We start from the raw sequence: 27,437 nt of genomic DNA, 5'->3' as shown, positions 1-27,437 counted from the left end.
TCTAAAGAATCTTTTTGGATCTCTTCTTAAAAAATTATTGATTTTCCTTTTTCCTAAAATGCCATATGTTTATGATTACAATGCATATCATATTTCAGTATTGTGTTGCCATCTACAACCATTAAAGTGTGTATGTCCCAAAGAGGCAGATGTTTTTTCTGTTTCCGTTACTAGCAGAACAAATAATTCTTGTTTCTGCTTTTAATATTTGCTCACTCATTGTAAAACATTACTCTTTGTTATTTATTTGTATAAGTAACCTTATCTCACTTGTAGGTAATCAGAAGTCTTTTAGAGAAATAGGTAGATAAATATTCACACATATACACACATATGTAGGTATTACATTACTAACATAAATCAAATGATTCTTGAATTAAAACTTGTGAAACATCACCAAAGGAGCAAATATGCTTTATGGCAGCTATTTATACTAGAGACCCCTTTCACTTATCTCTAGTTTGTGACTGCCTATGAGATGATTGATATTGTTATATGCCTGCAGTGCTTTTCTAATTCTTTCTAGTAAAGGATTATTGTACTCCTGTTAAATGTTTCAGAATTCTATTTAGACCTTTTATCTTTACTTGAAGAATATTAGCATTGGCATTAAAAAGCAAAAGTTTTCAATCAAAGAAACACATATAAACAAGTTTTAGATTGCCACCTAAGCATAGGTATTTACATAACTGTATCTTGTCTTTTAAAAACTTAATATATAATGAAATGTAGTTGTGGTTGTCATCCACTAACCAACTTTACTTAGGGACCAAAAGGGAAAATGAGGGGCTGAGTGATTGTGTATATGTGTTAATGTTATACCTCAGGGTTTAACAATGATTCACAGGCCATATGCAACCCATGGGTGTTTTGTGTGGTCTGCAAGTTAAGTATGATTTTTTACATTTTTAAAGGGTTATTTTTAAAAAATGAATATAATTTATTGTCCTTACTTTCTTGCACTAACTATAGTTTCCCTGGATCTAATTTTTATTTATATCTTTATATGTTATTGTATTGGATGGAAGCCCCATGAGGGTAGGACTTTATCTGTTTGTTCACTGCTATACTTAGTTTCTAGAATAGTTCCTATAAGGATTTTCTGAATGAAATAGAATGAATTAATAGACATGGGGAGAGAAGGAGCAGTATACACTTCTAAGAAGCCTCCAATCCTTGGTAGACATAAAAATATACAAATGTAACTCTGAGTAGCAGAAATTAAGCTTCTGTTATTCTGCTAGTACTTATGATTAGTCTTTGCTATAATGAGTTAAATCAATTAAAAACAAAAATAAACTGTTCTCTCTTATTCAGCCAGATGAGTAAAAGAAAAAACCTGCCATTCTCAATAAGAAAAATAGGAGGTTGTGGCTCACGCCTATAATCCCAGCACTTTGGGAGCCTGAGGCGGGTGGATCACCTGAGGTCAGGAGTTCGAGACCACAACCTGGTGAAACCCCGTCTCTACTAAAAATACAAAAATTAAGCTGGGTGTGGTGGCGGGCACCTGTAATCCGAGCTACTCGGGAGGCTGAGTAGGAGAATCACTTGGAACCCAGGAGGCGGAAGTTGTAGTGAGCCAAGATCACGTCATTGCACTCCAGCCTGGGCCACAGAGCGAGACTCCATCTCAAAAAAAAAAAAAAGAAAAAGAAAAATAGGAGGATGAAGAAAAACATTTCAAGATTGCAAATCTTGAAGCCAGCCATAGAAATATTTTTCTAAAACATTAAGTTGCAATTATGTAAGTAAAAGAAACGCTCTAATTTAAATGCTTAATCTTTATTACAATTAAAATATTTCTTTTTTGAGACGGGATCTTCCTCTGTTGCCCATGCTGGAGTACAGTGGTGCGATCATGGCTCACTGCAGCCTCGACTTCCCAGGCTCAAGCAATCCTCTCCCACCTCAGCCTCTTGAGTAACTAGGACCACAAGCACATGCCACCGCACTTGGCTAATTTTTTAAATTATTTGTAGAGATGAGGTTTTGCTATGTTGCCCAGGCGTGAAATACTTTATACATGAAATAACTCTCTTTGTAATGCTAGTTATTTGGACAAAGAAATGATAACTTTATTTTTTGGAATTTGTTAGAGTGAAAAATAGTTTGGTAATTTACCTGCAGAATTTATCTTGAGCTTTATATAAGACTTGTATTACATAGATTAGGAGAAAAGAAATTTTATTTGTGCATACCATTTTTAAATATAATAAATTATAGGTAAAAGATTGTTTTCAGGCTTCTCCTTTGGATAGTGTGCCTGTAGCCACAAAGTGTTCTTTTCTCTGCACCATTTCCAAGAGCTCATTTTCTTCTTTCTTTGTTTTTTTTTTTTTTCGTATTTTTTGAGACTGAGTCTCGCTGTATTGCCCAGGCTGGCGTGCAGTGGTGTTATCTTGACTCACTGCAACCTCTGCCTCCCGAGTTCAAGTGATTCTCGTGCCTCAGCCTCCCAATTATCTAGGATTATAGGCATGCACCACCACGCCCAGCTAATTTTTTTGTATTTTAATAGAGACTGGTTTTCACCATGTTGGCCAGGCTGGTCTCGAACTCCTGACCTCAAGTGATCCACCCGCCTTGGCCTCCCAGAGTGCTGGGATTACAGGCATGAGCCACCACGCCCGGCCAAGAGTTCATTTTTTGACACCCATATTCATTTGTTCTGTGGCACAGTTTTGGGGTTTGTGAAAGACTTGAAGATACCTATTGTTTTATAGTCTTATACATTAGACAATATTACTGGTGACTGAAGATTTCTTTCTCTTACTAATCTGAGATAACCAAGCTGATTCATTGGGGAGCAGAGGGAACAATTAAAATGAAAATTAAGGCTCCTGTGGGATTCTCCCTACCAGAAAAATGAGTATTAATAAATATAAGAACTTGACCCTTAGAAAAAGACTGACCCTAAATTTCACAAACTGAAGAAAAGCTGAATATACCAAAGAATATATATATTTTCACTCCATAACTTTAGAGAAACAAATTTTAAGAAAATTGGCATTTAATGTGAGATATTTAATTTAAAAATAGCATAGAAATCATGGTTTTCTATCATGAATTTAAATAGGAAGTTATTAAACGTTTTGAGAAATTTATAATCAGTTTTCCAGGGATTTAATAATATAATAAAATCTGTTAAAATATACTTGGAAAAATATTTCTATATATCATTTGTATTGTGTTTTAAATTTTTTCATATTTGTATGTAAATGAAAATATTATACATAAAGAATACATTTGCTGTGACATTGCATTAGTGAGAATTGTGTTATAGCATAGCTCATAACATAAGTATATTCAAGAAGGAAGTTAAACCACAGGGTGATTTTCATATTGCCCCAACATACTGATGTATTCAACAAGACTTAGAAAATACAGTTGCTCTCCCCCTTTGACACCCTTTACTGCCTATGTTAATTCACTCACTAGATACAAATATAACAGGCTTTCATCTCTGTTTATAATAGGCTTCTCCAGCTCACACAACTCCACAGACCCAAAGTACAAGTGGTCGTCGGAGAAGAGCAGCTAACGAAGATCCCGATGAAAAAAGGAGAAAGTTTTTAGAGCGAAATAGAGCAGCAGCTTCAAGATGCCGACAAAAAAGGAAAGTCTGGGTTCAGTCTTTAGAGAAGAAAGCTGAAGACTTGAGTTCATTAAATGGTCAGCTGCAGGTATGGTGCATATATGTGAATTTTGTTTTTCTTTTTTAATAATTGTGAACATAGATTTTTTTTTTCCTAGTTGGGCCTCCAAACATTTTAGGACATGATATTGGGTGTGTATGGAATCTATAGTAAATCATAGTTTTGTAAACCTGTTTGTTTGGATGCTGAGATGAAATAATATAAAACTTTCAACACTGATACAGTGAAGAAATTTAAAATGTGTTTACCTGCGTACAAAAGTAGCTAAACTATCCGGTTTGAACTTTATAAAGTTGTGATATAAAGTGCAGAGAATTTTAAAATTTAAAAATATCACTGTTATTTCACTTTTCTTGTCTATTTTTTTGGTTTATAGCACAACTATAAGTTGCTTCAGTAGCAGTTTTTATTTTTAAATTCTTTCATTCTTTGAATTATAAATTTTGTTCTGTTTTGTTTTATTTAAAGTGAATATATTGCTCGTGAAAGGTGCCAGATTGACAGCTTTGGAAACTGAAGGACTCTAATTATCCACAGACCAGGTACAATATGGCCAGTGGCAGTACAGATCATTTCATACTGCCCTGCCAATGTGCCTCAGATACATTTCTTAAAACCTCATGGAGTATAAAGTTTTAAGGCAGCACCGAATCTGTTTCCTTTGTTTTTCTTCCTTCCTTTTGTTTTTGTTGTGTTTTTTAACGTAAATATTCTCCTATATAATCTTAAACTGCCAACTGATAAGTATCAACTAGAAAATTGATGTTAATGAATTGCAGTTGTTATTAGTCTAGCTCAATCTTCTGAATTATCCATACCCAGTTAAAAGTGAATCTTTCTGTATAATCATAATTGATGGTAAGAGACCTGCTGTCTTCTTAAATCTGTCTTTAAGATATCACCAATATAGTTGTCTGTTTAAATGGTTAGGAAACAGTTTTTAGCATCAGACATAGCATTTAACCAAATGTAAGTTTTATAATTTAAATTTTTTTAATGTGAAGCAGACATCTTTAAGTCTTTATTTTGCTTTGAATATTGACATGATAGAACAAATAGATTGTCTTGCAGAACTTATTTTTAACGATTTTATTTTAATGATTTAGAAGAAAATTTTAATACAACTTACCACATCACATAGACTTAAAATATGTGCTTATCTTCTAAGGTTTATTAAGAAATATATTTTATCATTTATCATCTGATAAATTGTTTTTTTGTTTTTGAGACGGAGTCTCACTCTATCACCTGGGCTGAAGTGCAGTGGCGCAATCTCGGCTCACTGCAACCTCCAGCTCCCGGGTGCCAGTGATTCTCCTGCCTCAGCCTCCCAGGTAGCTGGGATTACAGGTGCACACCACCACACCCGGCTAATTTTTGTATTTTTAGTAGAGATGGGGTTTCACCATGTTGGTCAGGCTGGTCTCGAACTCCTGACCTCAGGTGATCCACCCGCCTCAGCCTCCCAAATTGCTAGATTACAGGCGTGAGCCACTGTGCCCAGCCCATCATCTGATAAATTTTTAATCCAGAATGTTTCAGAAATTTTTAGAAAACATTTCTAAATTTTCTTTTTTTTTTAATAGTACAGACTGTAGGTACTAATTTATGCTGCAAAAATGGCTATTTTATATCAAGTCTGTTAGAATATTTATTATTATTTAAATTTTCAAATATTACATGAACAAAGTGATTTAGATATGTGTATTTTTTTTCTGTTCTTAACTAACAAAATCTTCTGAATGACCTGCTATTTTATAGTTGTATGACATAAAACACAATCACTGTTGTCTTCAGTTGTCTTACCTGTAGAATAGATGTGGTAATACCACTTCTCTGTATTGTTACATAAATCAGTCAATTCAAGGGTTTCTTCGTACAGAAAATTTTAACTAGTAAGACAAATTTACCATTATTTTCCTTTGTAATTTGGCCTATTATGCCTTATTTAAGAAGTAAAAGTACCTGAAAACTATGAAGTAGTACATACATATATGTTATTATTTACAGGGATTTTAAGCTGGGCAAGTTTTCTGCTTTGACCCATTTTAGAGCAATCTTAATACCTTTTAATGAGATATTGCTGTTTCCTTAGTTACACTGCAGCACTGGTTACCACTGTTAGCCCTTTATTATTGCAGAAAACCATGGAAAATTAAGTATTCAAAATAAGTATAATCTTGACTCCATTTATTTCATGTTTTTTCTGTCACACAGTCTATGATTAAAATGTCATTATTGTAGCAGTGCTTTGTATATACTTCCTAATTTGGGTAGAAGTTTTTTGATTGGAGAAATAAAGATAAGATTTATCATTAGGTAGAAGTTTGCTGACATCATTTTTTGAAGCATGAGACTATTAAATGAAAGCTAAATTTAGGAAATCACTAAATTAAGCTCTACATTTGAACTTGAGTTTAGTTAATACCTCAAATTATGTACAGAAGAAGTAAAACCAGTATTTTTGACCATTAAAAGCTGGGTGATGATGGCATCATCTTAGATTTAGAAATGCATTTTAAAATAGGAGCCAAAATGATATATTATCCAGGATTTTACTTACAATACTTCTCCAAAAAAGAAAAAGCATTATATCCATCTATTTATATTAACCTGGGAAAATATCTATAATATATATATTTGTATGGGCAAAAAGAAAGTTGTTGGAAACAGCCCAAATGTCCATCCAAGATGAATGGATAGACAAGTTGTGGTTTATATGTACAATGGAATATTATTCCGCCATAAAAAGGAATGAAGTATATGCTACAGTGTAGATGAACCTCAAAACATTATGTTAAGTGAAAGAATATAGAACAAACATCAGATGTTGTGTCATTCCATTTATGTGAAATACCCAGAATAAATAAATCCATAGAGAGAGATGGCATATTAATGGGGGAGGGAGAATAAGGAGAAACTGCTTAGTGGGTAAGGGTTTTACTTTGGAGCGATGGAAATATTTTGTTACTAGACAGAGGGTGGTAGTTGCACAACATTGTGAATGCACTAAATGCCAGTTTAAACTGATTACCTTTATGTTATATGAATCTCACCTTGGTAAATTACAAAAAAAGGTCAGTTACATCTAAATTAAGCATTATTATTATGCTTAATAAAGCATAATGCTTTCTTATTAATAAAAAGGTTTACAGTTAGATGGGTAAATGTATAGGTATAGGAACTGGTATAGAAATGACTCCGTAAGTATAGGTAGCATTTTAGAAATGACATGTACCAAGGTGCAAACGATGGTGAGGAGGGAATTGAGAGCATGGATGGTTTGGGAAGAAAGGGTACTTCAATGATGACTTTCTGTTATTGTTTCAAGTCAATATATTATTTTGACTTTTTGTTGTTTTCTACTTATTTGTCAAGTAAAATAAGTTTTTTAAAAGTGACAGATTTTAGCTTTCAGAATGTGAAGAGTTAACATGCCTATAATAGATTCGGGGAGAAAAATTTCTTTCAGTCTGCCAACAGCAAAACCGTTAACTGTGAAGAACAGAATGACTTGTAAAGAAAATTGAATGTCAGAGAAATAATTAAACCCTACTTTATGTGAAAACATTAATCAATTCTGTATTTCCTTGATGATCCTTCATGTGACATGTAGGCTTAGCTGATCAGTGTAGTGGGCTGTAATGACCCATAGTTTACTTATATATTTTATATGTAATACAAGGTTTAACAAGTGTTGAGGTATGATTGTTCATATTTTTACCAAATACATATTAGGCCTTAAAATATATACAACCTTATTGCTGCATTCACTAAATTTAATCATGTTTTAGTTTTCCCAAATCATTGCTAAAAGAGCAATTTCATCAAATTATATTAGAGACATTTATGGTAATCTAGACCAAAAATTGAATACTGTTGGTTATAAATTATTGGTTTTTTTTTGGAGACAGAGTTTTGCTCTTATTCCCCAGGCTAGAGTGCAATGGCTCAATCTCAGCTCACTGCAACCTCCACCTCCCGGGTTCAAGCAATTCTCCTGCCTCAGCCTCCTGAGTAGCTGGGATTACAGGCATGCGCCACCACACCTGGCTAATTTTGTATTTTTAGTAGAGATGGGTTTCTCCACGTTGGTCAGGCTGGTCTCGAACTCCCGACCTCAAGTGATCTGCCCGCCTCAGCTTCCCAAAGTGCTGGGATTACAGGCATGAGCCACTGCACCCAGCCAATTACTGTATTTTTAAAGTAATATCTATTTTGTTAATTTTGTTATCTTTTACTTGAAATGGTTTTTACCTGTTTATAGCTTTGTCTTTCAGTTATACTCATTATGGGGGTTAATTTTCAGTTTATAAATGTAGCATGTTTCCTTATGAACAAAAAGCAGATTCCTTTTCTTTACTAACAGTAGCTGCTTAACAGTTACTCTGTGGGTACAACTTGATAATTATTTTTGTGTGGATTTGGCTGTTATATTAGGTTGGTGCAAACGGAATCGCAGCTTTTGCCATTAAAGGTAACGGCAAAACATACTTTTAATGGCAAAAACTGTGATTCCGTTTGCACCAACCTAATAACTTAGATACTGCAAAATGTGTGTGGAGTGGAAGCACAATAAATTAATAAAAGCACACTTTTATAGCTAGAGAATTATTTACTCATAAGTTAATGATGTGGAAAAGGTTTTATTGGTCCGTTGACTTATAGAAAATGAGATTAAATCTTTTATTTCTGGTACCAGACAGTATTTTATTTCAGTATTTATCACTTGAAATAGGAAAAAATAGCAATAATTGGAAGATACATTATAATACCTTTTTGATTTAATTTCTGAATTCTATATCTATCTTCCACTTTTTTCCACTGAGTTTTTAACTATATTCTAGATGAAAGAAAGGGGTATTAGTGTAGCTGCCATCATCTCATGCATTTTATTCTGAGTTTGAGATCTAATACTTATATTTGAAGCTTTTACTAAGAATCTTCCTAAGCCTTTGTTTCTCCGTCAAACTGATAGAATAAGTACTTTTATGAAAAGCAACTGAAATAAGGTATAGAACAGTGTTGTAACTACACTGTGCAAATGCTAGTTATTTTTCATTCTGTCATTATGCATCTATTATGTGCAAGGCATATTATTAGATATCGATAACAGCGAAAAAGACATTGTCTTTGCACTTACAGAATTTGTGGCAGAGGAGACAGACATGAAACAAGTAATTAAAGTGTGAGAATAGGAAAGGAGTCATTCCCATTCATTTTGCAAAGTGTTCCCAAAATATTTTGTAGCTCTAGTGAGAACTCTTGTCTTTTTTTCTGTTAAAAATATAAATTTTTAAAAAACTAGTTTGTTTTCATATGTAAGGTTTTACATTCCACGATAACCCTTGGAACTATGTGGAGGGAAACTTGATACTTAACTGCCTTTTGTGAGGCTTAAACATTTTAAAAATTCATAGCAATGAGAAATTCCGCAAAATAAGAAACTATTCATACTGTTTCTTTATTTTTTGGGGTAATGGCTGAAGTAGAAAGTCAAAGATCATAAATTTAGGGAATACCTGATATTCATGGCCAAATATCAATAAAAGTTTTGATTGATTAGTCAGTTGGCTATCGTTTGATGATTTCAGCAGGCTATTTACATTACATAGACAATGTAAGAAAAATTTGTTTGCTGCTATGTAATTAACCTTTGAGTAGCCACATTATTAGAGTGGAGCAGTGGTAGAGATAATGACAAAATAATTTACATTAGATTTTAGACCAGAATAATAATTTCTTTTAGCATCTGTTCCATCTTTCCAAATATGTTTTACTTTGACAAAGTGATGATTTCTCACATTTGAATGGGACTTTCACATTTTCAAAATGCTTTTATATCCCTTATTTTACTTCATCTTCAGAATGACCCAGGAAGATAACTAACATATCCTGCAAGTATACTAACTCACAAATAGTAGATAGTACAACCAGAAGGACTTTGGAGGCTGAATCCAACTAAAATCTAGTCTAAAATAATCCACAAAATAGTAAGAGGTATACATTTTTTTTTCATTTAATATTAAGTCTTTTTGTGGCTGAACATCCCCTTGATATTTATTTTGGCTTAAGCAAACTGGTTTTGTGTGTGTGTGTAACCTCTGTTTTTATATTCTGAGGTCCCTGTGTATAGAAACTTAAGGAGTCTTCCCATTATATTTGTGTAGCAGCCCCTTCTCTCTCTCTACCTGTCTTCTGATCTTTCTTAATAGAAAGATTTCAGAATTAAAATCATGACTTACGCAGCCATCTTATCTGAATAGTAATAAATCATGCCTATCTTTATTTTTAGAAACACAGTATTTTCTTTATGAGATTAAAATTCTTGAATGCTTGGAGTAGTTTGCTGAATTTACTATATTTATCATAAATGAGGCCAGGAGCAGTGGCTCACTCCTGTAATTCCAGCACTTTGGGAGGCTGAGGCAGGTAGATCACTTGAGGCTGGGAGTTCAAGACCAGCGTGGCCAACATGGTGAAACCCCATCTCTACTAAAATAAATAAATGTGTATATATATATATGTGACTTAGGAACCACTCAGCTTTTGTCTCTTCTAACTAATTCAGTTATAAAACCTTTACCTGCATGAGCATCCTATTTCCAACCCCCGCTTGACCTGGTCTTGACCACTAGCATATGCTTATACTTACTAGGGCTGTACAGCTCAACTAATCCACTTCTTAAAGGTTTGGCCCACCCTCATGCCTAAACTGCACTCCAGCTATGTTTGCTTTGCAGTATTTCTCTCAGTCCCAATTCCTAGCCAGTAATTGTGTCTCATTTGCTGCTTTTAATCTAATGGTGATACCATCTTTTAATGAAATCGACTATTAGAGTACAGTAATAATACAAGTTATATTTAATTTGTAACCTGTCATCCAAAAGTCACTTTTGAGCTTCAGAATCATCATTAGGAAAATGTTACTGTAAAACATTTTAGATCAGGACAATGTAAAAAATTGGACTGAATTTGTATTGTGCAGACCTTGAATTTGTTGGTTTATTTCTTAACCATTTCTGCCATTTAAAAGGTGTAGTGGAAAAAATTGGTTATTTGAATTTTGGATAAATATAATTTACAGCATGCTTGTATATTATACCTTTTAGATACATGCAAATTTATATATAAGAATGTGCAGAGTTTTTAAAACAGAGTAACAGAAATTAAAAAATAAAAGAATGTGCAAAAGTTTTTAATTTCTTCTTCTTGGCCTTTTCCATTGTTTCCCCAAGTTAATGCCAGTTAAAATTCAGTTAGCACAAATATACGTTGTAGCAAGAATCAAGTACTGTACCTCTTCAGTCCTTGATGTTCATTAACCTTTCCTAGCTACTGGCATCTTCATGTTACAACTATATGTTAGTAAACCAGGTAGTCTAATTAGATCAACAGCCTGAATACCACCAACAGTTAAGTTTGAAATGTAGAAATTGATGTCCTGTTCATCAGTTTCAGACCTGTCTATTTAAAGAGAGAATTTGTGTGTGTGTGTGTGTGTGTGTGTGTGTGTGTGTGTGTGTGTATGTATGTATGTATTTATTTATTTATTTTATTTTTTTGAGACTGAGTCTCACTCTGTAGCCCAGGCTGGAATGCAGTGGTGCAACCTCCACCTCTTGAATTCAAGCAGTTCTCCTGCCTCAGCCTTCCAAGTCACTGGGATTACAGGCATGCGCCACCAGACCCAGCTAATTCTTATATTTTTAGTAGAGACAGGGTTTCACCACGTTGGCCAGGCTGGTCTTAAACTCCTGACCTCAAGTTATCTGCCCGCCTCAGTCTCCCAAAGTGCTGGGATTACAGGCATGAGCCACCACACCCAGTCTATATTTAAATCACTTATTTTATATCAATTAGCTAGCCAACACATAACACTTTCAGTACTTTTGTCACATATAGCATTTTGTTACATAATATGGTTTATTATGAATGTATAGAGTGTTTCAGAGAGAAGACATTTGTGATTTTTAGAGTTCCGTAATTGAGGTGATACTACATAATATGCCAATTTACATAACAGAAAATTAACAGTGTAGCTGTATTGGTGAGATTATTGCTATAAATGATGAAGTTAGGACCTCTGACCAGATTCATATTATTTAAGCTTTTTCATTTCACCTTCTTCGATATTTTTTACCTCCTAGACATAGAATTACGTGGTCCTCTCTAAAATATGTCTGTCTACTCAGTCCATATCAGGCAATGTGCTGTGCTCTGGGGATACCAAGGAAAAGATATGTTCTGCCTTCAAGAAATTCCCAGTCTGGTAGAGGTAGCAAACAAGTACACCAAAAGTTACAATCCAGTGTGATAAGTACTATGGAAGAGATCTATATGTATACACACAAAAGTATGTGGCTGTGGGAACACAGAAATAGGCACCTAACTTATTTTCCTATGCATTCTTTTTTTTTTTTAACTTTTTTTTTTTTTATACTTTAAGTTTTAGCGTACATGTGCACAATGTGCCGGTTAGTTACATATGTATACATGTGCCATGCTGGTGTGCTGTACCCATTAACTCGTCATTTAGCATTAGGTATATCTCCTAATGCTATCCCTCCCCCCTCCCCCCACCCCACAACAGTCCCCAGAGTGTGATGTTCCCCTTCCTGTGTCCATGTGTTCTCATTGTTCAATTCCCATCTATGAGTGAGAACATGTGGTGTTTGGTTTTTTTGTCCTTGCGATAGTTTACGGAGAATGATGATTTCCAACTTCATCCATGTCCCTACAAAGGACATGAACACATCATTTTTTATGGCTGCATAGTATTCCATGGTGTATATGTGCCACATTTTCTTAATCCAGTCTATCATCGTTGGACATTTTGGTTGGTTCCAAGTCTTTGCTATTGTGAATAGTGCTGCAATAAACATACATGTGCATGTGTCTTTATAGCAGCATGATTTATAGTCCTTTGGGTATATACCCAGTAATGGGATGGCTGGGTCAATTGGTATTTCTAGTTCTAGATCCCTGAGGAATCACCACACTGACTTCCACAAGGGTTGAACTAGTTTACAGTCCCACCAACAGTGTAAAAGTATTCCTATTTCTCCACATCCTCTCCAGCACCTGTTGTTTCCTGACTTTTTAATGATTGCCATTCTAACTGGTGTGAGATGGTATCTCATTGTGGTTTTGATTTGCATTTCTCTGATGGCCAGTGATGAGCATTTTTTTCATGTGTCTTTTGGCTGCATAAATGTCTTCTTTTGAGAAGTGTCTGTCCATATCCTTTGCCCAGTTTTTGATGGGGTTCTTTGTTTTTTTCTTGTAAATTTGAGTTCATTGTAGATTCTGGTTATTAGCCCTTTGTCAGATAAGTAGGTTGCGAAAATTTTCTTCCATTTTGTAGGTTGCCTGTTCACTCTGATGGTAGTTTCTTTTGCTGTGCAGAAGCTCTTTAGTTTAATTAGATCCCATTTGTCAGTTTTGGCTTTTGTTGCCATTGCTTTTGGTGTTTTAGACATGAAGTCTTTGCCCATGCCTATGTCCTGAATGGTAATGCCTAGGTTTTCTTCTAGGGTTTTTATGGTTTTAGGTCTAACCTTAAAGTCTTTAATCCATCTTGAGTTAATTTTTGTATAAGTAAGGAAGGGATCCAGTTTCAGCTTTCTACATATGGCTAGCCAGTTTTCCCAGCACCATTTATTAAATAGGGAATCCTTTCCCCATTGCTTGTTTTTCTCAGGTTTGTCAACGATCAGATAGTTGTACATATGCGGCGTTATTTCTGAGGGCTCTATTCTGTTCCATTGATCTATATCTCTGTTTTGGTACCAGTACCATGCTGTTTTGGTTACTGTAGCCTTGTAGTATAGTTTGAAGTCAGGTAGCATGATGCCTCCAGCTTTGTTCTTTTGGCTTAGGATTGACTTGGCGATGCAGGCTCTTTTTTGGTTCCATATGAACTTTAAAGTAGTTTTTTCCAATTCTGTGAAGAAAGTCATTGGTAGCTTGATGGGGATGGCATTGAATCTATAAATTACCTTGGGCAGTATGGCCATTTTCACAATATTGATTCTTCCTACCCATGAGCATGGAATGTTCTTCCATTTGTTTGTATCCTCTTTTATTTCATTGAGCAGTGGTTTGTAGTTCTCCTTGAAGAGGTCCTTCACGTCCCTCATAAGTTGGATTCCTAGGTATTTTATTCTCTTTGAAGCAATTGTGAAATGCTTTCCTATGCATTCTAAACTGTTCTGAGTTGACACTTAAATAAAATATTTAGCAAGACAAAGAAGAGGGGATAAAGACAACAGTATGTATTTAGCTACCAATTTCAAACTTACTTTTGTAAGTCAAGACAAATACTGGTTATTTCATATGGTTCAAACTAATGTGAAGGTAGCAAGGGTATGAGAGGCTTGAAGCATCACTAGTGTTTGGTGTTAAAGGATAGAGTATATTGGAAGAGCAGTGAGAGTTGAAAATCATTATGTTCACCATCACCAGATTGTAAAAGATTGTATATTCTTGACTAAAAATAAATATCCAGCCCATTTCCTGTTACAGGATTTAATGAGAGAAACTTGTAGACATCAGTCTCAAAATCAAGCTGACAGGATGGGTAATATATATTGGGTAATATACATTGGATTATTCATAACATGGTTTCATCAATAGTGTCATTAATACTGAACTATAATTAGCAGTATTGACACCAGTTGGAGAACGTGTTTCCTAAATGACAGCTTATCTTTTCAAGCCAAACTGTTTTAAATTTTACCTTTTGTACTTTGATTACTATCTACCCATTCTTGCCTCAAATACAGTATTCTAAATAATTTAATCTTTTAATTAACGGTTTAGAGTTATTATGAGCATCAATTTTTGTTCTGTACTTAAATACAGTGATGTAGTTCATTGTTATTGGGGTGTGAGGAACTGTTTGACCCAACAGACTTGCCTTTAGATTGCTTAACTTTTATTATTTAATTTTTATGTTTCTGTCACTTATCACTTAAGGAGGCCCAAGTCTGCTAAATTATTTCATTTATTTTTTTTGAGACGGAGTCTCACTCTGTCACCAAGGCTGGAGTACAGTGGCACAATCTCACCTCACTGCAGCCTCTGCTTCCTGGGTTCAAGCAGTTCTCCTGCCTCAGCCTCCCAAGTAGTGAGTAGCTGGGATTAGAGGTACCCTCCACCACGCCCAACTAATTTTTGTATTTTTTGTAGAGACAGGGTTTCACCATGTTGGCCAGGCTGGTCTTGAACTCCTGACCTCAAGTGATACAACTGCCTCGGCCTCCCAAAGTGCTGGGATCACAGGCGTGAGCCACCGTGTCAGCCTGCTAAATTATTTTACATTCAGCTCTCTGGTTAAGAAACAAGGTAGAAAATGTCATGCCTGAGCTTTTATGTACACCTGTTTGCTATATTTTCTAATTTACTTTTTGGTTCATGGATGAAATCTGAATGGTTATAGTTACTGTGTGAGTCCAAGTAAGTAGAAGTATTTGTAAGTTAAGAATTTTTTATGTTACCAGTTTATTAAATTCATATTATTTCTAACTCTTGAGTATTGGTAATGATCACTGACTTACTGTTTTTAATATTCGGGGTAACTCAAAGGAATTAGTCAGACTTGCTCAATTTGGAACTTTTTACCAGATTAATGTATCCCAAACAATGGCTGAAGTACTCATTCTGAAGATTAGGACAAATCTCCATTGACTTAGCAGATTTAAATTTAGATGTGTACAAATTGCCTGGGTCAAAGGCAGCTAAGCCATTTAAATGTTATATCTAGTTTCATTGGTTTCAGTGTCCAGCAAGAGTGCCTTGCAGTGAATTTTAGGTATCCATGATTCTTTGGTTATTTTGGTTTCCCCTTTGGAGCTTTTCTTGGTTTCTAGGAAACTGGAAACTTGCTTATTTGAATTTCTAGGATGATTTTTTTCATTTTTAAGTGAATGGAATCAGTGAAAATTCATCCTGACTCCCTTGATGTTTCTTTTTAAATAATCAGAAGAGCATGCAACATATATAAAATAAAAATACTTTCAACAGGTCACCTATAATATATAAGAAGTCCCAGGGAAATGGAAACAATTTTGAAATATGCTATCCAGTTGTGGCATTATCTTAAATTTTTATTCAAGTTACAGCTTTTTAATAAATGCTAAAATATAAAAGCTGCCCTGTGCTGATTAGACATATTTAATCAGCATATTTTCTTTGTTTTTAATGTTCTGCCAGTGATGTCCAATTTTATACTTTAATCCTTGCTTGTTTTAAATAGTAAAAAATATGTTTAGTCTGTGGTAAGGTACATAAGTTGTTTCTTCTCCAGAGTGAAGTCACCCTGCTGAGAAATGAAGTGGCACAGCTGAAACAGCTTCTTCTGGCTCATAAAGATTGCCCTGTAACCGCCATGCAGAAGAAATCTGGCTATCATAGTGAGTAATGTTCCATTACCTATAGCCTTAGGCTACGTCAGTGAAATACCGTCAGAGTGAACTGAGCTGCTACTTTAAAAATGGAGACTGCGCTTCTAATATTTAAGATTAAATATCAGAATTTCTGTAAGGTTATTATAGAATGCAGTAGAGAGGTATAATTTTTTAGAATCTAGAGAGTTTGAGTTTTCCTGTTTCTAGCTTTTTTCCTAAGCATTACTATAGATCAACAAAATGGATTAGCTAATAATTTAAAATATACTGTAAGTACTTGATGATATTTTGTTCATCTTCTCAGGATAACACTTTGTCTTAGATTGACAGGGTGAAACACTACTTTTTTCCCAGACTCCATTCATTACTGATGATATTTTTCTTTTTAAAATCAGCTGACTGCCTTTAACAATATATGATATCCCTTTAAGGTATCAGATCCTATTGTTCTTTCTTAGATAATGTCAGCATTGTGTAACGTTTTTATTGTTGTAAACCTTTATATTGAGATATCTAGTTAGTTATAAAAATGTTAAAACGGGAACAGTAAATTATCTGCTTGTAAGTTTCCTGCTAAATGTTTTCCCAAAGAATGAGATTCTTTTGTTTTCAGCATTTTAGAGGTTAATTGTGCCTTTTCCTTTTTGTAATGTCCTTCTTTTTTGATAAGATGCACAGTGTTGGAACCAGCTGTTACTCTTGAATAAATGGCCAATTTTGTCCATAGTATACAAATTTGTAACAAACAACAGAGTTGGGAATGCATTAGGCAACATTTATAATATATAACCCACAGTTTTAGTCTTTATGATTTAGTGATATTTCAGGATATTTGTAAATGTGAAGATTGTTTCAACCATATGTATCCACTTCATTTTAATTTGCCAGTGTCAGTAATGCAAAAGAAAGAAACATTTTGTATTGGATGCAAACAGTTCCTCAGGTGCTCACGATAAAACTTAATGGCCACCATCTTTACTTGTAGTCATTGTAAGCAGTTTCATCAGAATGGGCAATATTTTTTAATTTAAAAGATTCCGTAGATTTAGCAACTCTCAATTGCCATATATATTTAGAACGCTGATTTTTGTCAGTTTTGAGCATATAAATCTTGGTTATTTGATATCTAGTAATTTTGACAGGATGGTGAAACACATTGGAGTAAATTGGAACCATATAGAAATATGTTTGGGATTTATATTAACAATGATTGCTTCAGGGATGAGGCCATTATGGTTCCCATCTGACTTAACAACATAATTTCCTATAGAAGCTACTAGTTCAGCATTTATGCATACGTGATTTTCTTAACAAGAAATCTCTCTTGGATTTTCATAGTTTAAAAGGAAATAAATTGTTTTATAAAATTAAAAGGAAATTAACTGTTCTCTTAAATTGTATCCAATTCAAAATTACCTGTAATTTTTAAATCTTTGATAATTTATTAGATAATCCCAACAGTTTTGACTCTATTATCCAGGCAATGTATGCTCAGCAGATGCAAACCAGTTATTCATTTGACAATCAATTTACAAGATATCTTAAGTGTATAGATGCGTAGGTTTATATACTGTATACTTAAATGACTGAAAATCTAGATTAATGCATTTTTAGTACATAGAGTACTAAGTTATGAGAATATAAGAAATGAATAGGATTTTTTCGTTGTTTGGAAATAATCCTATCTTTATTCCTGTCTAGTCATGTAGATAATCAAATTAACTGAAATATAGTTCTACCATAAAATTAATTCTCTTCAGATCTTGGGAGATAATTGGATTTTGTAGAAATTTTCAGGTAATTTATATTTTCAAGTTTGAAATCTTTGAAATAAGTCTGACTTCTCTGTTGTGTAGTAGTAAAAATAGATACAGAGATTGACTAAGTGAATACGTTTGAAAAATTTACACTCTTCATTATGTTGTAGCACACAGCTCTTGCTAACAGTGGTGAGTTGTAATACTAGCTAAATCTTTAAAAACATTTGGGAATCAAAACTAAGATTTAGTAGAAATTAAGGAATGTTACAAAATCTTTCAAGTAAAGGTGGAAGTACTAAGTCACAGCCATAGGGTCTGTCCCGCCCAGTTTTAGCACTGAAAGTCTTACTTCCTAAGAAGACCCCTCAGTCGTGGGAAAACCATGACAGTTAGTCACCCCAACAGTTAAGTAATATAAAACCTGAATGAAAATAATAAGAGTACATTTTAAATATTTGGGTTCCATGAAAAATAAAGCACAAAAGTGATCTTATTGCCATGAATTCACATTCTTTAGATCTGGGCATAATTAAAGTTGTATTATAATTGTCTCTATAATTATAAATGGGAAGAAAAGCTTCTTGGGGACTAATCAACCACAAATACTTTTATTACTGAAAATATGTACAGGCCAGGCACTGTGGCTCATCCCTTGTAAGCCCAACACTTTGGGAGGCCAAGGCGGGAAGATTGTTTGAACCCATGAGTTCAAGACCAGTCTGGGTGAAATAGCGGGACCCCATCTCTACAAAAAATAAAGTTTAAAAAAGCCAGGCATTTTGGCACACACCTATAGTCCCAGCTACTTGGGAGGCTGAGGCAAGAGGATCACTTGAGCCCAAGAGTTCAAGGCTGCAGTGAGCTGTGATCGTGCCATAGCACTCCAGCCTGGGCGACAGGGAGACCCTATCTCAAATAAGGAAAAGAAACTTGTGGACATAGGTAGAGAACTTTCAAGATTACTGAATTGCCAAACAGCTGGTTTCTTTTAGCTTAGGTAGAGCTGGAAGTGGCTCTTTGAGTACAGCATGGTTTTCTGTATCTCTCTAGTGCTTGTGATTACACCAGTCATTTTCTCCCCTCACCTAGAACTGGACATAGGTGCAAATATATCACATTGTAAAGGTATTTGATGTGTATGTAAGGTTTATAATTACATAATTGTGAGTACCTGATTCTTTGTACTGCTTAAAGATTTGCTTTACCTAATTCTGAAAGTCTGTAGGTAAGCATTCATCCCTTATAATTTACTGTTTCATTTTAAGTTGTTGCCTCCAGTATGTATTTACGTTTCCTTATACCACTCATCACAGATCAGCCTCTTTATTTTTAAAAGCTGGTGTGTCCCTTGAACTCAACATTCAGGGAAACGTCAGCCTGTTGTTCTTTTAAAGAATAGTGGTGAAGTTAGAATGGTGATCATTAAAAAGTCAGGAAACAACAGGTGCTGAAGAGGATGTGGAGAAATAGGAACACTTTTACACTGTTGGTGGGACTGTAAACTAGTTCAACCATTGTGGAAGTCAGTGTGGCGATTCCTCAGGGATCTTGAACTAGAAATACGATTTGACCCAGCCATCCCATTACTGGGTATATACCCAAAGGATTATAAATCATGCTGCTATAAAGGCACATGCAAATGTATGTTTATTGCAGCACTATTCACAATAGCAAACACTTGGAACCAACCCAAATGTCCAACAATGATAGACTGGATTAAGAAAATGTGGCACATATACATCATGGAATACTATGCAGCCATAAAAAATGATGAGTTCATGTCCTTTGTAGGGACATGGATGAAGCTGGAAACCACCATTCTCAGCAGACTATTGCAAGGACAAAAAACCAAACACTGCATGTTCTCACTCATAGGTGGGAATTGAACAATAAGAACACATGGACATAGGAAGGGGAACATCACACACCGGGGCCTGTTGTGGGGTGGGGGGAGGGGGGAGGGATAGCATTAGGAGATATACCTAATGTTGGATGACGAGTTAATGGGTGCAGCACACCAACATGGCACATGTATACGTATGTAACTAACCTGCACGTTGTGCACATGTACCCTAAAACTTAAAGTATAATTTTAAAAAAGTGATAAAAATAAAAAAAATTTTAAAATCACATATAAATACTTAAAAAAAAAAAGAATAGTGGTGTAACAAACAAATAGAGCTTTTTAGTATTCCCTCCAGTTAAACTGTCATTGCCAGTATTTTGTTTTCTTTATACATGTAATGATTATGTAATGATTATATTGGCTATTTTAATAACTGAATTATAAATATTTTATAACATTCATTACTGCTTGATCAGAAAAGTAGGGGGGTGAAGGAGAGGGGCACTAGTTGAGAAACTACCTGTTGGGTGCTATGTTCACTATTTTGGTGATAGGTTCAATAGAAGCCCAAACCCCAGGATTGCACAATATACCCATGTAACACACCTGCATATGTACCATCTGAATCTATAATTTTTTTTAAGTATTCATTCTGTTTTATATAATTTTTAAAGGATTACTACTTCTGGTGGTTGGTGGTGGTGGTGGTGTTGTTTTATTGTACCTTGAGGTCAAGTATCTAGGGGTATGGTTTTGATTTATAGCATGTTATAGAGAAGATGGGGTTCCATCTCATTAATGTATTTTAAAACCTGCTTTTCAAAAATGCATGGATTTGAGGCAGATGTTGAAAAATTCTGTAAAAACTATATTTCAGAAAATGCACAAAATTAATAATTTTATTTTAGCTAAAGTTGACACTACCAGGTATCCCCCTCTCCATCTTCTACATTGCAAATCATAGGCTAAGTCCTGCTTCATAAGATGTCCACAATTTTTTTCACTAATTGACTTTCAGAATGGGCATCTGGCCATTAGTAAGCAGGCCAATACACATTCTTAGATTTGATTTTAGAAGCCTATTTACTGTCACTCCTAAACACTGAATAAAAAAAGTTTTAATGCCAAGTGAAAAAAGCAAGGTGCAAAAGAATACATCCAGTGTGATACTGTTTTTAAAATGTTTCAAAATAAACAAAGCTGAACTATATTGTTTAGGGATACATGCCTATGTGGTAAAACTGCAGAGAAAAAACGAGAATGGTTAAAGAAATGTCAGAGTGGTGATTACCTTTGGTGAGGACAGGAACCTCCAGGAAGCAGAAGTGTTAATGGCAATGTTCTCTCTTAAGTTGGCGGCTCGGTTCCCAGGTGTTCATGTTATCATTGTTCCTTATAACTTACATATACTATAAATATTTGTGTGTTATCTATATCAAATTTTTACTAAATGAAATTACTGGATTCTGTTCTATTAAAATAAGGATGTAAGAGACTTGTTCAGGTCTAAATATTTGCAGATTTATTTTCGTAAATATTTAGAATGCCCTTTCCTTAATATCTTTTCAGTTGCAATGTTTAGGGTTTTATATGGATTTTTACTTGAATCCCAATTTATTCATGCAACTATAACAGCTGGTGGCATTTAGATTCTAAATACTGCTTGTTCGCCTATGTATGCATCATTAGAATCAGGTGTTATAATCATCCATGGCTGCAATAGATGGAAAATCAGTCAGAATAAATACAGTTCTGGAGAATGCAGAGGGAATAATTTGAAGATATAATTTGTATGTAAGAATTCATTTTGTTTATGCATGTGGTTATACATTTTTATCTTGTAATAAGAATGACATGTAGGCCAACCAGACTGAGTTTGTTAAATGTGATACTTAATGTTTGATTGTATCTGTAAGAGACTATCTTCCAAACTCTACCTCATTTTCTTTCTTTAACACTATTTAGCAAATATTTCTTCAGCTCTATTCCATAAGGCAGTGGGCACCCAGATGTTTCCATATGCATGGTTGTGCCTTCTTTTGACCTATTGCAGGTAAAATTGCCTACTTCATGACCTATATCAATTCCTGTAATACCAACTTGTCTAATCAGTTTTGTAAGATACTTTCTAACTTTTTACTCTGTGTATTGCCTCAGCATACTGGTGCATTCTTACTGATTTTAGGAAAATGAATAATTTTTCTTTTTTCCACCCAGCTGCTGATAAAGATGATAGTTCAGAAGACATTTCAGTGCCGAGTAGTCCACATACAGAAGCTATACAGCATAGTTCGGTCAGCACATCCAATGGAGTCAGTTCAACCTCCAAGGCAGAAGCTGTAGCCACTTCAGTCCTCACCCAGATGGCGGACCAGAGTACAGAGCCTGCTCTTTCACAGATCGTTATGGCTCCTTCCTCCCAGTCACAGCCCTCAGGAAGTTGATTAAAAACCTGCAGTACAACAGTTTTAGATACTCATTAGTGACTTCAAAGGGAAATCAAGGAAAGACCAGTTTCCATTTATGCGAAATCTGTGGTTGTAAATTTTTTTTTTTTACTTGAAATTAAATTTGGCTCTAAAGTTGGTGTAGCAGCAGTTGATCAGACTGAAAAACAGTTTTTAGTCTCTGGAAAAAGACTGATTTTGCTTTTTTTATAAATATTATTAGATTTATTAATTTTTCTGTGCTCAATGTGTAAATTGTATTATAATTCATTGTGATTTATTTCACTTTTAATTTGCTGGTGTTTTAATAAATGGGGGTGTTACTGAATCTTTCTTCCCACTTCCATTTCTTTTGACCACCCCTTAACCCTCAACTGTGATGGTAGTAGTATTATCATTTATACCAAAGTTTTGCATAGTCCCTGTTGACTTTGTAATGTTAATGGAGTCATAAAAGCACTAGGCAAGAGAAAGATAGAAATTTGCTTTTAATCTTTTTGCCTTTTATTTTGCACATTATGCAAAAGGAAAAACATTAAAGAACACTTTTTTTTAAGTGAGTGAAAACATGGTAAAGACATACAGTGCTTTTATGCACATTGTTAAGCTAAATCAAGGTCATTTATAATCATTTTCCTTTTTTATTTAAGATTTTAAGTAAACAAATTTTAGAATTTTCAGCATTTCAAAAATGATTTTATTTTTCAAGTCTTAAATTCAATATTTTACACCTATGTTTTGAGGCTAAAAATATGAAATTATATAATGTATGATACAGGGTTATCAAATATCTAATAATTTTTGAAATTAGCTCTTGTTTTTGTTTTGTTTGTTGTTTTTACAGATTTCAGGTTACAAACTGCAAAGTTTATGCATAATTAAGTATGGTATGGTTGCCAGAAACGCCTAAAATTACTACTTAGAAAATTTAAGACTGTTTACCCCCATTGTCTTGTACTTGCGAGCTAACTTGTACTTATTCTTGTGAAAGCACTGTCATCTTTTAGTAGCAAATTTTGATAATGTTTCTCGTGGAAAAAAAAATCAGTATCTATCTTTAGAACAATGTAATTATAATGTGGGAAGTGTGCATGAATGAGAGAGAGTGTGTGTGTATCTGTGTGTGTGTGCGCGTGTGTGTGTCTTTCAATAGTTTATGCCAGCAATCTTTGCTTGAATGTTTAACGATGCCTTCAGTGTGATGCTGGCCAATAGATGATTGCAGTTTAAAATGTCATTATTGTGCAGGCTTGGATAACTAACATTCCATGATGTAGCTTGTTTCTGATGAGATGATTGTAGGTACATTTTTCTCATTATCCAATCATCTGTGGGATACTTAGTTTTCTAATGTGCCATTATCTATTTTTATTCTGCAGTTATGTTCAAAATACAGTACATATTTTAAAATAGAATAAATTGTTAAACATAAAATTTTAAAAGTAGTAGATGTGCGTAAGAAAACTTTGTAAAATAGTTATGAGTCCTACCCAGTAGCAACTTCTGGCATTCAAGCAGGATTCCACTATGTAAATATCTGTAATGCATTTATAATAAGTTGTGTAGTTTGTCCTGCATCCATACTACACTATTTGCTAAAGTCTCAGTGCCATCTCCTAATGAGACTGACATTTTAAAAGTCTGTATGGAATATCCTTGATAATTCAAGGAAATATCCCTCCTGCCTAAGTTCCAAACTGGGAAACATTCAAATTATATAAATGACATTTCAGGACTTTAAATATGAAGATAATGGGAATTTTATTGTTTTGCTTTTTAAAATGAGAGCATTTTTATTTGATAATTTTTCTTAAATTTTTAATTTTTAACTAATTTCATTATTTTGTTTGTTTGTTTTTTTAATTTCATTATTTTAAAGTAATCAGTTTTTCAAATCATGATTTTGATATCATTATTCTAAGGAGTTATCTCAAAGGCACAAAATATGAATTCTGCAAGAAGGCTATTTTTTATTGTAGTTTGAATGGGTTAGGAAAAGCCTCAATTTTTCACTCTAAGTCCTTCAGTACATTTTTCTTTCATCTTATTACTTATGCAAGTTAAGGTTCTTTGGTAACAGAATTCTTGCAACTGTAAAATAAAACTACATAGATGTAAGAAGTCATGTAAACGGTTAACAAGCTTACCAAGGTTAGCAAAACTTTCATTGTAAATCAATCTGTACTGAGCAAATAAAAATCATTATTAGTTGTATAAACACAAATTCCATTTTGACTTTCAGGATGTCATACTACTTCTGTACCTAGCATTTTCAGTCCTTATATTTGCAATGTTACACAAACTGTACTATTTTCTTTTATGTGCAGTTTGCATGAGTAAACCATCAGAGAATAAATTCTATCTTTAAATTATGTTCATAATTTGCTTGTTCTCTTACCTTTCCTTCATAAAGTAACATCACCAGATAATGATTTTTTTTTTCCTTCAGGACATTTATTAACTGAGAAGAACCTGAGATTCTTTCTAGTTGTGTGATAAAATTCATTCATTCCTTTTAACTGCAGGGTACTTGGGCCTTATTCCTCTCTGCACTCACTTTGCATCCCATTTATATATAATGAATTATATAATTATATAATTCATATGTAATTCCCCACACCCCTGAACTTCAGTCATAGATCCACCTGCCTTTGGCATCCCTTGGTGATGGCCTGACAAAACATCTGAAACATAACATGTCCAACACTGAACTGCTAAACAGCTCACCCTACCCTCAAACATTTCTCCCACAAACTTTCACAAGTCAATTGATGACAATACAATTCTTCAAGTTGCTTAAGCTAGAACAACCTTGTTGTCACCCTTGATTTTCTTTCTCTCAGCCCACATCCAGTCTGTCAAGAAATACTATTTGCTTTCCCCTCAAAACAATCCAGAATTCAACCACATATCACCATTTATACCACTTTCATCCTAATCTGTGCCTTTATGATTCCTCATCCAATTACTGTACTTGCTTCATAAATGTCTTTTCACTTTCACCCCTGCCCACCACAGCCCATCCTCAATACAGCAGCCAGAGCGGTGCTTTTAAAACTTTTGTCAGGTTACAGCACTGCTCTGCCTAGAATCCTGGAGTGGCTCCCCTGTTTCACTTAGAACTTGAAGACGGCGCACAAAGCCCAGAGATGATTTATTCCATATCCCATCCCATTGTGTCTCTGACCTCATCTGCCACATTGTTTTGTCAGTGAACATTTGAGTGCTACTAGGTGCCAGAGGTTGCTCTAAGCACTTGAAGTAACACAATGGCCAAAAGCAAAAATCTCTGCCTTTGTGGAGGCCACATTCTAAAGATGGTGGGAGGATGTTGGGAAATGTAATCAACAAGTCAATTATGTGTTATATTAGAAGTGGTACATGCTAAGTGAAGAAGCAGACTTACACCAGTTTTGCTGGAGAGTGTGTAGAGTGACCGTTTTAGTCATATCTGTTAGATATGACCAATCTGAGGAGATGCATGGCTATTTTTTAACAAACATTCTACCAATGTGCTTAAGGTAGATTATGTGATATAGATAAAAAGTTTCATGAAGGCAAGCTGATGTATTTCTATAACAGGTTAACAAATGATCAAACAGGTTAACAAAAGGTCAAACTCATGTTAGTCTTGACTTCAGAGGACAGGAAAGATAATCTCGTCTATGGTGTGTGCTTACTATTAAATGTAGTTTTGCTAATTGTACATCTATGAGACTATAGGATATGATGGATGACCATATTTGAGATTATCATGAGAGAATCCTATTTATTCCAAGGCCCTCATCTTAGATAGACATGAACAAACACACACACCCAAAATACCTAGAGAACACAGTTATCAAAGCAAATGAACTTTTCCTGTAATTCTCTCACATGGCTTAAAACAACAGCAAGTCTTTCCAGATTATCAGTAACTATATATTGAAATGTGGGTGTTCATAGAGTTAATAGTTTGGTATTAAGATCCTAGACAGCTAGCATCCTTCTGTGTAGAAAAAAAAATCTCAAAGTTTAGAATATTTCTAAAGTCCTTTCTGAAGAAATAAATGGTTCTACCATTTAAATATAAATGATGAGTTGCAAGTTACATGCGTTGCCGTAGAATAGGTGCCATCAGTGAAAATGTTTCCAAAATTAAAAGACTTAATCTGAAATAGCAAAGGCCATGTGGCATTGGAACCTACAATGGAAGAAAAAGCATGCATAGTTTTCTATTGTAGTCCAAATCAAAGGTTAATTGTAAAAATATCAAATATGTCACAGCAATCAAACCAGAAGGGCTCTGTTAATGGGCAAGTGGCTTGCATCATTTTTCTTCAAATGTACATGCAAGTTCTTCCAGTGGCTTTCCAAGAAGAGAAGATACCTCATTTTCATTAGTGTTGCTAGTACACCCTTGTCATGGTCACAGTGCCTTCCCTTGTCTCTGTGTTGCATTAGATTTTACATGTGAGACATCATTTCTTGAGACATAATTTTTTGAACAAAACAATTGTATTGGTGTTATCAGGCTTTATCTCAGTTATTTGGGAAAATATTTCTTACTCTGAATCTCAAATTTTAACTATGGCAGTTATGTCAAGAATTGGCTTACTTTAGTCATTTTGCAGTATATTTTGCTTTCTAGGAAAGTATTAATAGAAAAAAACAGAATATTCCCCCAAAACAGCTTCTTTTAAAGTTATTTTTCCTTAATAATTTTTAAAAGCATGTAAATTAAGAAGAGATGCTATTTTTCGTAGGCTGACCCAAAAATTCGGCAAATTTTTATAAATTTTCCATTTTTTATGCATTTATAGTAGGCATATATATTTATGGGGCACATGAGATGTTTGATACAGGCATGCAATGCATAATCACATCATGTAAAAATGGGATGTTCGTCCCCTCAAGTATTTATCTTTTGTGTGTCAAATCAATTATTTCAGTTATTTTTAAATGTACAATTAAAGTATTGACTATCGTCGCCCTGTTGTATTATCAAATACTGGGTCTTCATTCGTTATATTTTTTTGTACCCGTTAACCATCCCCACTTCCTACTCACCCTCCCACTGCCCTTCCCAGCCTCTGGTAACCATTCTTCTGTTCTCTGCCCCATAAGTTAAATTGTTTTTATTTTTAGAACCCACAAAGTGAGAGGATGTGATATATATCTTTCTGTGCCTGGCTTATTTCACTTAGCATAATGACCCCCAGTTCCATCCATGTTGTTGGAAATAGCAAGATCTCATTCTTTTTTATGACTCCATTATGTAGTTACCACATTTTCTTTTTCCATTGATCTGTTGATGGACACATTGGTTGCTTCTA

At 34.4% G+C, this 27,437-nt stretch overlaps 1 protein-coding gene across 7 annotated transcripts in view; it reads left to right on the top strand.

The window, feature by feature from the left end:
- The window catches only part of ATF2 (activating transcription factor 2), a 96,307-nt gene extending 71,813 nt beyond the window's left edge, over positions 1-24,494 (top strand). For 6 of the 7 annotated variants that reach the window (XM_055108794.2, XM_055108796.2, XM_008977985.6 and 3 more), the window contains 3 exons: positions 3,480-3,686; positions 15,970-16,075; positions 21,893-24,494. In XM_055108794.2, the coding sequence (XP_054964769.1) occupies positions 3,480-3,686; positions 15,970-16,075; positions 21,893-22,119 (540 nt within the window). In that variant the 3' untranslated portion in view covers positions 22,120-24,494. Of the gene's footprint in view, positions 1-3,479; positions 3,687-15,969; positions 16,076-21,640; positions 21,729-21,892 lie in introns of all 7 variants that reach the window. The other variant, XM_024927955.4, reaches the window with a different exon arrangement.
- The last annotated feature ends 2,943 nt before the right edge of the window (positions 24,495-27,437 follow it).

The sequence above is a fragment of the Pan paniscus genome, chromosome 13 (genome assembly GCF_029289425.2).
Source record: "Pan paniscus chromosome 13, NHGRI_mPanPan1-v2.0_pri, whole genome shotgun sequence".
NCBI classification, from domain to species: domain Eukaryota; kingdom Metazoa; phylum Chordata; class Mammalia; order Primates; family Hominidae; genus Pan; species Pan paniscus.
The sequence above is the reverse complement of the archived record's forward strand: the minus strand, read 5'-3'. Positions and strand labels throughout refer to the sequence as shown.